Source organism: Scyliorhinus canicula, chromosome 9 (genome assembly GCF_902713615.1).
Source record: "Scyliorhinus canicula chromosome 9, sScyCan1.1, whole genome shotgun sequence".
NCBI lineage: Eukaryota > Metazoa > Chordata > Chondrichthyes > Carcharhiniformes > Scyliorhinidae > Scyliorhinus > Scyliorhinus canicula.
The window spans coordinates 169,266,179-169,279,079 of record NC_052154.1 but is presented as its reverse complement, the minus strand read 5'-3'; the positions used below and the strand labels follow the sequence as shown (position 1 = coordinate 169,279,079).

Below are 12,901 nucleotides of genomic sequence, written 5' to 3'. Positions count from 1 at the left end.
ATTACCTCAGTAGGCAGATCCCCCTCGAACTGCCTTTCTGCAGCTGTTATACTATCTCTAATTAACAATGCCACCCCCCCACCTCTTTTACCATCCTCCCTAATCTTGTTGAAACATCTATAACCAGGGACCTCCAACAACCATTTCTGCCCCTCTTCTATCCAAGTTTCCGTGATGGCCACCACATCGTAGTCCCAAGTACCGATCCATGCATTAAGTTCACCCACCTTATTCCTGATGCTTCTTGCATTAAAGTATACACACTTCAACCCATCTCCTTGCCTGCAAGTATTCTCCTTTGTCATTGTTACCTTCCCCACTGCATCACTACGTGCTTTGGCGTCCTGACTATCGTCTACCTTAGTTGCTGGACTACAGATCCGGTTCCCATTCCCCTGCCAAATTAGTTTAAACCCTCCCGAAGAGTACTAGAAAACCTCCCCCCCAGGATATTGGTGCCCCTCTGGTTCAGATGCAACCCGTCCTGCTTGTACAGGTCCCACCTTCCCCAGAATGCGCTCCAATTATCCAAATACCTGAAGCCCTCCCTCCTACACCATTCCTGCAGCCACGTGTTCAACTGCACTCTCTCCCTATTCCTAGCCTCGCTATCACGTGGCACTGGCAACAAACCAGAGATGACAACTCTGTCTGTCCTGGCCCTTAACTTCCAGCCTAACTCCCTAAACTTGTTTATTACCTCCACACCCTTTTTCCTACCTACATCGTTGGTACCAATGTGCACCACGACTTCTGGCTGCTCACCCTCCCCCTTCAGGATCCTGAAGACACGATCAGAGACATCCCTGGCCCTGGCACCCGGGAGGCAACATACCTTTCGGGAGTCTCGCTCGCGACCACAGAATCTCCTATCTATTCCCCTAACCATTGAATCTCCTATTACTATTGCTTTTCTATGCTCCCCCCTTCCCTTCTGAGCCCCAGAGCCAGACTCAGTGCCAGAGACCTGGCCGCTGGGGCCTTCCCCCGGTAGGTCATCCCCCCCAACAGCATCCAAAACGGTATACTTGTTTTGAAGGGGAATGGCCACGAGGGATCCCTGCACTGTCTGCCTGTTAGTTTTCTTTCCCCTGACTGTAACCCAGCTACTCTTGTCCAGTACCTTTGGTGTGGCTACCTCCCTGTAACTCTTCTCTATGACCCCCTCTGCCTCCCGGATGATCCGAAGTTCATCCAGCTCCAGCTCCAGTACCTTAACACGGTCTCTGAGGAGCTGGAGTTGGGTGCACTTCCCGCAGGTATAGTCAGCGGGGACACCAGTGGTATCCCTCACCACCCACATCCTACAGGAGGAGCATGCAACTGCCCTAGCCTCCATCCCCTCTTACTTTACAGAATTAGCTGCCCTGTGGACCAACTGGACCTCCGCCCTCCGACTCTGCTCCCAGTCAGCTGTACTCTAAACTCCTGGTTCCCTTCACGCTCTTTGATAAATATAGGAAATTAAATGAAAGGAGTACCTTACTCCCTCCTCACCTAACTCCCTCAGTCACCAAACTCTCACTGTAGCACTCAAATGCCACAAGCTCAGCACTCAGTGCAAACAAAGTCTGCACTGTATCTAGCCCCTATTTATACTGTGACTCTAGCTTCTAAAAACTGGCCTAATGCAATTAACTAATTAACAAGCTCCAGCTGCAAGTAAGTCCAAGTAGAACCTTGTTTAAAGCTGATTCAAAATTCACCTTCTTATAGACCAAACAGCAACTTTTAAGTTAATTAACTAAATAAAAGAAATACTAGACTTTAAATAACCCTTATACTCCCTCAGTCACCAAACTCTCACTGTAGCACTCAAATGCCACAAGCTCAGCACTCAGTGCAAACAAAGTCTGCACTGTATCTAGCCCCTATTTATACTGTGACTCTAGCTTCTAAAAACTGGCCTAATGCAATTAACTAATTAACAAGCTCCAGCTGCAAGTAAGTCCAAGTAGAACCTTGTTTAAAGCTGATTCAAAATTCACCTTCTTATAGACCAAACAGCAACTTTTAAGTTAATTAACTAAATAAAAGAAATACTAGACTTTAAATAACCCTTATACTCCCTCAGTCACCAAACTCTCACTGTAGCACTCAAATGCCACAAGCTCAGCACTCAGTGCAAACAAAGTCTGCACTGTATCTAGCCCCTATTTATACTGTGACTCTAGCTTCTAAAAACTGGCCTAATGCAATTAACTAATTAACAAGCTCCAGCTGCAAGTAAGTCCAAGTAGAACCTTGTTTAAAGCTGATTCAAAATTCACCTTCTTATAGACCAAACAGCAACTTTTAAGTTAATTAACTAAATAAAAGAAATACTAGACTTTAAATAACCCTTATACTCCCTCAGTCACCAAACTCTCACTGTAGCACTCAAATGCCACAAGCTCAGCACTCAGTGCAAACAAAGTCTGCACTGTATCTAGCCCCTATTTATACTGTGACTCTAGCTTCTAAAAACTGGCCTAATGCAATTAACTAATTAACAAGCTCCAGCTGCAAGTAAGTCCAAGTAGAACCTTGTTTAAAGCTGATTCAAAATTCACCTTCTTATAGACCAAACAGCAACTTTTAAGTTAATTAACTAAATAAAAGAAATACTAGACTTTAAATAACCCTTATACTCCCTCAGTCACCAAACTCTCACTGTAGCACTCAAATGCCACAAACTCAGCACTCAGTGCAAACAAAGTCTGCACTGTATCTAGCCCCTATTTATACTGTGACTCTAGCTTCTAAAAACTGGCCTAATGCAATTAACTAATTAACAAGCTCCAGCTGCAAGTAAGTCCAAGTAGAACCTTGTTTAAAGCTGATTCAAAATTCACCTTCTTATAGACCAAACAGCAACTTTTAAGTTAATTAACTAAATAAAAGAAATACTAGACTTTAAATAACCCTTATACTCCCTCAGTCACCAAACTCTCACTGTAGCACTCAAATGCCACAAGCTCAGCACTCAGTGCAAACAAAGTCTGCACTGTATCTAGCCCCTATTTATACTGTGACTCTAGCTTCTAAAAACTGGCCTAATGCAATTAACTAATTAACAAGCTCCAGCTGCAAGTAAGTCCAAGTAGAACCTTGTTTAAAGCTGATTCAAAATTCACCTTCTTATAGACCAAACAGCAACTTTTAAGTTAATTAACTAAATAAAAGAAATACTAGACTTTAAATAACCCTTATACTCCCTCAGTCACCAAACTCTCACTGTAGCACTCAAATGCCACAAGCTCAGCACTCAGTGCAAACAAAGTCTGCACTGTATCTAGCCCCTATTTATACTGTGACTCTAGCTTCTAAAAACTGGCCTAATGCAATTAACTAATTAACAAGCTCCAGCTGCAAGTAAGTCCAAGTAGAACCTTGTTTAAAGCTGATTCAAAATTCACCTTCTTATAGACCAAACAGCAACTTTTAAGTTAATTAACTAAATAAAAGAAATACTAGACTTTAAATAACCCTTATACTACCTCAGTCACCAAACTCTCACTGTAGCACTCAAATGCCACAAGCTCAGCACTCAGTGCAAACAAAGTCTGCACTGTATCTAGCCCCTATTTATACTGTGACTCTAGCTTCTAAAAACTGGCCTAATGCAATTAACTAATTAACAAGCTCCAGCTGCAAGTAAGTCCAAGTAGAACCTTGTTTAAAGCTGATTCAAAATTCACCTTCTTATAGACCAAACAGCAACTTTTAAGTTAATTAACTAAATAAAAGAAATACTAGACTTTAAATAACCCTTATACTCCCTCAGTCACCAAACTCTCACTGTAGCACTCAAATGCCACAAGCTCAGCACTCAGTGCAAAAACGATTTTCATTTTCATAAGGCTGACACAAACATTGGGTTGGATTTTATGCCACCCATCATGGCAGGAACCATGGCATCCAGGCAGCTTGAGAGAGTCCCCATGTCTGTCTCTCGGTGGTGGGAAAACCTTCCTCGATTAAGTCGGAGGGGGCTGCCGGCTGTGGGTTCTCAATTAGACTCACTTTTTAAAAAATATAAATTTAGAGTACCCAATTAATTTTTCCAATTAAGGGGAAATTTAGCGTGGCCAATCCACCTACCCTGCACATCTTTGGGTTGTGGGGGCGAAACACACGCAGACACGAGGAGAATGTGCAAATTCCACACGGACAGTGACTTAAAGCCAGGATCAAACCTGGGACCTCGGCGCCGAGAGGCTACCGTGCTACCCACTGCGCCACCATGCTGCCCTTCAATTAGTCTCATTGATGAACCAATTGACACCCACTATTCTTGAAACCACTGCAATTAGTGGTGGCTCAGGGATTAAATGGAGGCCGCATGTGTCTCCTGCACCCTTGGAAGGTCGCCCAACAAAAGTTGTTGAGTTTGCCAGCGGCCTTCAGGATGGCGATTTTGAGGATCACTCGTTATCAGAAACTCTGTGCTCGATTAAGGGACCTGAAAATGGGCAGAAGGATGGCTGTGGAAAGACATCCCTTTTACCCTTGCTTCTGACAACACTTCTCCCCCCCCCCTTTCCCCTGAACCCCACCTTCACACTCCTGTGGCCTAGGGTTTCTCCATCATCCTGAACCTCACCTTGAGCAGCCACTGTTCTCACAAATAATAATAATTTTTATTAGTGCCACATGTAGGCTTACATTAACACTACAATGAAGTTCCTGTGTGGGCAGCATGAGGAGCGGACGGCCTCTGATTAGAGCTCTTGGCCGGCGGGACCTCAATCAAAGGGAAGGCCCATGACAGCCAATTAAGTGCTTCAAGGGCACCAGATTCCATTGGTCGTCCCCCAAGGGGACTAATGAGGGCTCCCAATGGTTTGGTGACCAGTGGTGAGACTACTTTATTGACCCGACAAATTCCCAGCCGTTGCTTTAAACTACACAGCCAAATTTGTGAATCTAAGTGAATAATATTTGAACTGGTAAAAATCACCCAGCTTCACTCATTAATTTCTGTTTACTTCATAAGCCTATTGTGTTGTTACTTTGGTTATTTAAGAAAACACCATACTATATATGAAAATTGCCTCCTATTCTTCTTCCAAATTATTGGTGCAAACTCAACCTGAAAAACGTATTTAAAAAAACAAAATAAAAACTGGAACAGAACAAAGATCAATACTTGTAGTGACTTACCTGTTACCGCTACAGCTTCCGTTAGGCACAGTGTGACATGCTGACCATCACCTATCCCCTGGAACTCTGCCATACTTTGGGTTTCTCTGTTTATCTGTGCCAATAACATATCTGATAAAATGACATATGATTAGAATTAATGAATTAATTAATTCCAGAAGGAACACAGCATCTCATCACATCTCATCTAAAATTATAGTGAGACAGTGATACATCTCTTAGTGGGAATAAAATGGGAATTTTAAAAGTTACAATGATAAAAAAGTTTGTGAAATCTGCAGTCTATTAGGTTTCAAATGTAGTTTTAAAAATCTTCCCGCTGTATAACAAAACTGCTCACACCAAAGTTTTAAACCAGACATTTCATACTACATATCACCATGTTCCACTTTCTTTCTCAAACATTCCCACACTGTGAACTTGAAGAAAAAGAGGTACTGGATATTAGAAGTAATAATCTAATAATAGACCAAAAATTAGCACCTTCTATTCCCCACATGGAGAGGTTCAATAAATTCAGCTAATCCATCTGGGGGTGTACCTAGCAGATGGTGAGGTAGGTCATGAGTAGGGGGAAAAAGAAATGATGTATGAAAAGTCATACCAGGCACTCCTACATATCACTCACGGGTCAGCAGCATTGACAGGACAAATGTCCACCCTCGAGGGAATGGCATCTGTTGGGTGAGGTTACTTAAAGATATACTAGGCAAGAAAACAATTAAATATTGTACATGGAGGAACTTGATTTCCTTCAAATCATCAAAACATATTTTGCAATTCTCACAAGCCCAAGGGGCTTTAATAATATGCTGAACTGAACAACATTCTGTTTAGTTGAAATTCTTCTTTCAAAGTTTATATTTCCATATAGATGTTTTGCACTTTCATCATGGGTTGGATATTGCCTGAAAGCCCCCCCCCCCCCATTACAGAGACCCTATATGGAAGCCCCCATTACAGAGACGCTACCTGGAAGCCCCCGTTACAGAGACTCTATCTGGAAGCCCCATTACAGAGACCCTATCTGGAAGCCCCCATTACAGAGGCCCTATCTGAAGCCCCCGTTACAGAGATCCTACCCGGAAGCTCCCATTACAGAAACTATACCTGGTAGCCCCAAGCCCAATTACAGAAGTTTCTGCCTGGAAACCCCCCATTTCAGAGACCCCTGCCAAGAAGCCCCTCTTTATAGAGATCCCAGCCTGGAAGCACCTCTTTATAGAGACCCCTGCCTGGAAGCCCCTCATTATAGAGACCCCTGCCTGGAAGCCCTCCCATTACAGAGGCTCCTGCCAGAAACCCCCCACTACAGAGACCCCTGCATGAAAGCCCCTCCATTACAGAGACCCCTGCCTGGAAGCCCCTCATTATAGAGACCCCTGCCTGGAAACCCCCCATTACAGAGACCCCTGCTAGACGCTCCCCATTACAGAAACCCCTGCATGGAAGCCCCTCCATTACAGAGACTCCCTGCCTGGAAGTTAGAGAGCAGTCCCGGCAGACAGTAAAAAAAAAAATCACTGCTTTAAAACTTACCTGTGGAATACACCTGCTGGCTCAGACAGAGAAAGCACTACCTGTAAATTCCCAAAAAAGCGAAAACCACAAACTAGGTTTAAACCCCCACAAAGCAGCACTTTCATTCATATCATTATGAAATCGACTTTACTAGGCTGTGACTGACAGCTTGCGCACACCTCCAGCTGTCTGGATAGTTTAATTTCATTTTCCTTCATGCTTGAGTGAGTTTCAAGTAGCCTGCGGTGCAATGTTTAGAAACATCTAGCTATGATTGACAGCTCTTACACCACACCAATGAGAGTTAAGTACTCTCATTTCTTTGTCTCTGCAGAGACCCATTGCTTTTAAAATAAATCTTATTCCTACAACATCACATAACCCTCATGCTATCTGAAAAACATCAAGATCACCAAAATAAACTGTTCTAGCATACAACTGCAGTTTTACAAACATTTTAAAATCTTGTAAGCTATTCTTTCAAAAAGACTGATTGCTGCATGGCAGCTTTGGTAAAGATGAGCAGAACGGGTCACAGATTTGTTTTTACTGCTTTGAAATAGTGATAAATAACTTACAAACATGGGGATAAGTTGAGAAGCAAATAAAGCAAAGGAAAATCTCCATAAAAATTTTTTTTTTTTTTTTTTAAAGAGTACCCAATTCTTTATTTTTCCAATTAAGGGGCAATTTAGCGTGGCCAATCCACCAACTAGGCACCACTTTGGGTTGTGGGGGTGAGACCCGCGCAGACATGGAGAGAATGTACAAACTCCACACGGACAGTGACCCGGGGCCGGGATTGAAATCGGGTCCTCGGCGAGTGAGGCAGCAGTACTAACCACTGTGCCACCGTGCTGTCCTAAGGAAAACCTACATAACCCAGTTTTTCATGCTTACTCAATTTCTTCAAATCATGCAGCCTGTTGCACATCCTTTACCCATAGCACTTTTTAATTTCCTTATTAACTCTTTGGTAGTTATAATCCCTTTATGTAAAACAAGAAAAAAGTTTCTTTGGCTGTGAATTTCTTGAAAAAATGAGTTATTACGGAAAAGAGGGTGATATTGCTGAAGCTTTAGAACTTGCACTCATCAGAACCAACGTAATAATGCCAAATCTTAAATAATCACAACAATCTAAAGTACAGGAGAAAGGGTGCTGATTTGTTGGCAAGTTAACTCAGATTGGTTAAGGTAATGTCATAGAGAAAGCAATGGGGAAACAGGCACCCCAAGCTTCCAGCTAATTCAAAAAAGGCACAAAGCTTGAACCTATTCTTTTGTTTGCAGAGAAGTAGTCCCTGCGTGTGAATGTATGTCACTTCTCACAAGCCTAAATAAGCCACATAATGAACTTGATTAGCTTAAATTGCTTGTTATGATAGTTATTAGTGCAATCAGGATTGTTCATTAAGTGCTGCCTAATCATGGAATCACATGTAACAGTAGAAATTTTGTTTTGGGTTTTACAAGCTCAGACTGGTTGAATACTTTGCCTACTGCAACCAACCGAAAGAACAGCTGTTTGATTCATTCAACCAATTGTCAGGACGTACGACCTACATACCTGGCATCACATTGGCACAGAAATGTAGACCCAATGTTCAGTCGTGTGATAGGCAGAACTCCTTTTGGACAGATGGCAACATCCTGTTCATGCTCATGTAGCCACTGCGCAGTAGCAGTGTGAAACAGCTTAATGAGTGGCATTTTCCACTAACAGGATGCTGCCATCAGTCCAAAAGGACATTCTTCCGACCATACAGAACCTCTGGATGGAGATCGACCTCACCTACATACCCACTGGAATTCTACCTCATGATCATCTTCACCTCGAAGAACAAACAAGAAAGACTGTGGGAGAACCTATGCCACACGGACTGCAGTAGTTTAAGGCAGCGGCACACACCACTTTCACCAGGGAATTAGGGATGGGCAATAAATGCCGACCATACCAACAACTCTCACATCCCATTAATCTATTGTCAGGATCATATGCACCTGACAGGTCTGATATTTTTTCCAAGCGTGTATCACCTAATTAGAACCAAAGTCCAGGAGCTGGATTTTCATGATTCCATCTAGAATAGAACGATACAGCGCAGTACAGGCCCTTCGGCCCTCGATGTTGCACCGACATGGAAAAATACTAAAGGCCATCTAACCTACACTATGCCCTTATCATCCATATGCTTATCCAATAAACTTTTAAATGCCCTCAATGTTGGCGAGTTCACTACTGTTGCAGGTAGGGCATTCCACGGCCTCACCACTCTTTACGTAAAAAACCCACCTCTGACCTCTGTCCTATATCTATTACCCCTCAATTTAAGGCTATGTCCCCTCGTGCTAGCCACCTCCATCCGCGGGAGAAGGCTCTCGCTGTCCACCCTATCTAACCCTCTGATCATTTTGTATGCCTCTATTAAGTCACCTCTTAACCTTCTTCTCTCTAACGAAAACAACCTCAAGTCCATCAGCCTTTCCTCATAAGATTTTCCCTCCATACCAGGCAACATCCTGGTAAATCTCCTCTGCACCCGTTCCAAAGCTTCCACGTCCTTCCTATAATGAGGCGACCAGAACTGTACGCAATACTCCAAATGCAGCCGTACTAGAGTTTTGTACAACTGCAACATGACCTCATGGCTCCGGAACTCAATCCCTCTACCAATAAAGGCCAACACACCATAGGCCTTCTTCACAACCCTATCAACCTGGGTGGCAACTTTCAGGGATCTATGTACATGGACACCGAGATCCCTCTGCTCATCCACACTACCAAGAATTTTACCATTAGCCAAATATTCCGCATTCCTGTTATTCTTTCCAAAGTGAATCACCTCACACTTCTCCACATTAAACTCTATTTGCCACCTCTCAGCCCAGCTCTGCAGCTTATCTATGTCCCTCTGTAACCTGCAACATCCTTCCGCACTGTCTACAACTCCACCGACTTTAGTGTCGTCTGCAAATTTACTCACCCATCCTTCTGCGCCCTCCTCTAGGTCATTTATAAAAATGACAAACAGCAACGGCCCCAGAACAGATCCTTGTGGTATGCCACTCGTAACTGAACTCCATTCTGAACATTTCCCATCAACTACCACTCTCTGTCCTCTTTCAACTAGCCAATTTCTGATCCACATCTCTAAATCACCCTCAATCCCCAGCCTCCGTATTTTCTGCAATAGCCGACCGTGGGGAACCTTATCAAACGCTTTACTGAAATCCATATACACATCAACTGCTCTACCCTCGTCTACCTGTTCAGTCACCTTCTCAAAGAACTCGATAAGGTTTGTGAGGCATGACCTACCCTTCACAAAACCATGCTGGCTATCCCTAATCATATTATTCCTATCTAGATGATTATAAATCGTATCTTTTATAATCCTCTCCAAGACTTTACCCACCACAGACGTTAGGCTCACCGGCCTATAGTTACCGGGGTTATCTCTACTCCCCTTCTTAAACAAAGGGACCACATTTGCTATCCTCCAGTCCTCTGGCACTATTCCTGTAGCCAATGATGACCTAAAAATCAAAGCCAAAGGCTCAGCAATCTCTTCCCTGGCTTCCCAGAGAATCCTAGGATAAATCCCATCAGGCCCCGGGGACTTATCTATTTTCACCTTGTCCAGAATTGCCAACATATCTTCCCTACGCACCTCAATGCCATCTATTCTAATAGCCTGGGTCTCAGCATTCTCCTCCACAATATTATCTTTTTCTTGAGTGAATACTGATGAAAAGTATTCATTTAGTATCTCGCTTATCTCCTCAGCCTCCACACACAACTTCCCACCACTGTCCTTGACTGGCCCTACTCTTACCCTAGTCATTCTTTTATTCCTGACATACCTATAGAAAGCTTTTGGGTTTTCCTTGATCCTACCTGCCAAAGACTTCTCATGTCCCCTCCTTGCTCGTCTCAGCTCTCTCTTTAGATCCTTCCTCGCTTCCTTGTAACTATCAAGCGCCCCAACTGAAACTTCACGCCTCATCTTCACATAGGCCTCCTTCTTCCTCTTAACAAGCGATTCCACTTCTTTGGTAAACCACGGTTCCCTCACTCGACCCCTTCCTCCCTGCCTGACTGGTATTCTGTGTTGGAATGGAGGTGAACAAGCTTTACAAATGGTGTATGAGCCCGGATTCTGGGAATTCGCACCCCCACCTGTTGCCGGTAATGTTCAGAGGTGTGGATAACGAGCTCGCACGCAGTACTCCCAACATTGCCGACTCCATATAGAGGGTGGACACTTCAGACTGTCCATAATTTTAATGGAGGCAGGTGGTTCAGTAGAGCCATGAATCATGGAGGAACCTTAGTCTGGAGTCAAGAACCTTTGGACAGATATGTTCAACGGTTGTTGTCAACTTCAAGTCTTAATGTAACGCTGTATGGTAAGTTTTTTTTCTTATACATTTAGAGTACCCAATTCACTTTTTTCCAATTAAGGGGCAATTTAGCATGGCCAATCCACCTACCTTGCACATATTTGGGTTGTGGGGGCGAAACCCACGCAAAGACGAGGAGAATGTGCAAACTCCACACGGATAGTGACCCAGTGCCAGGATCGAACCTGGGGCCTCGGCACCATGAGGCAGCAGTGCTAACCACTGTACCACCATGCTGCCCTATTGTATGGTAAGTTAAAATGTTTTTAATACACTGATTAATGATAGTTCTTTGCTCTGAAAAGGTAAGTGACCATTAAATTGACTAGCATTGTGTAAGTGAAAACGTGTTCAGATGCATTTGAGCATTTTATCCAATGAATAAAGTGTTCTTCTGCATCGAACAACAGCGATGTTCAGATTTGACAGAGTCAATTGTCCCCTGTGATTTGATCTTTTAATTGAATGACACCTCAGACATTTGTTATATTTCAGTTTTTAATCTCGAACAGATGCGGAGATCTTTAATTGACAGCTCAGGCATTTGTTCCCCTGCTTTCAAACTTGAACAGGTGGTTAAGCTCTTCTAATTACTTCAAAGAGTTTAATGCATTCAGCTCTGGAGTTTATATTTATACAGCTGTGCAATGGAATCCGAATGTGAATGGTTGGCTGAGCTCCAAACCCCACTAGTGGATTCAACTCAGGGGACTGACAGCTTGTTTATATTGAAGGTTTTATGACTACTTCATGGGATTATTTTCACCAAGTGGTTTTTGAATGACTATATGTTTATCTTGAGAGCCTAGTGAACATCTCAAATACTTCCCAATGTTATCTTGGAATCCCGACAGTGCAGGAGGCCATTAGGCCACCAAGTCTGCACCGACCCCCCCCCCCCCCCCCCCCCCCCCCCCCCAACAAAAAAATAAGTGTATTCCAGGCCCACTATCCTCCCATTCCTGCAATCCCATAGCCTAACCTACACTTCTTTGGACACTAAGGGGTAATTTAGCATGACCAATCCAACTAACTTGCACATCTGTGGACTGTGAGAGGAAACCGGAGCAACCAGATGAAACCCATGCAGATTGTATGAGAACGTGCAAACAGTTATCCAAGATAGGAATAGAACCTGGATCTCTGGTGCTGTGAGGCAGTATTGCTAATGAATGTGCCACCGTGCCATAGTTATTGATTTGATTTATTATTGTCACATGTATTAGTATCCAGTGAAAAGTATTGGTTCTTCCATGCTGTACAAACAATGCATAGCGTACATAGGGAAGGAAGGAGAGACTGCAGAATATAATGCTACAGTTATAGCAAGATGTAGAGAAAAGATTGACTTAATACGAGGTAGGACCATTCAAAAATCTGATGGCAGTAGGGAAGAAGCTGTTCTTGAGTCGGTTGGTACGTGACCCCAAACTTTGGTATCTTTTTCCTGACGGAAGAAGGTGGAAGAGAGTATGTCCGGGGTCCTTAATAATGCTGGCTGCCTTTCTGAGTCAGCGGGAATTATAGACAGAGTCAATGGATGGGAGGCTGGTTTGTGTGATGGACTGGGCTACATTCACAACCTTTTGTAGTTTCCTGCGGTCTTGGGCAGAGCAGGCTCCATAGCAAGCTGTGATACAACCAGAAAGAATGCTTTCTATGGTGCATCTGTAGAAGCTGGTGAGGGTCATAGCTGACATGCCAAATTTCCTTAATCTTCTGAGAAAGTAGAGTCATTGGTGGGCTTTCTGAACTAAAGTGCCAGCACGGGGGGACCAAGACAGGCTGTTGATGATCTGTACACCTAAAAACTTGACGCTCTCGACCC

At 43.5% G+C, this 12,901-nt stretch overlaps 1 protein-coding gene across 2 annotated transcripts in view; it reads right to left on the bottom strand.

Moving 5' to 3' along the window:
- The window catches only part of LOC119971889 (zinc finger protein 143-like), a 131,567-nt gene that overhangs the window by 85,693 nt on the left and 32,973 nt on the right, over positions 1-12,901 (bottom strand). For both annotated transcript variants that reach the window (XM_038808170.1, XM_038808171.1), the window contains exon 2: positions 5,146-5,256. In XM_038808170.1, coding sequence (XP_038664098.1) covers positions 5,146-5,256 — 111 coding nt within the window. The remainder of the gene's footprint in view (positions 1-5,145; positions 5,257-12,901) is intronic.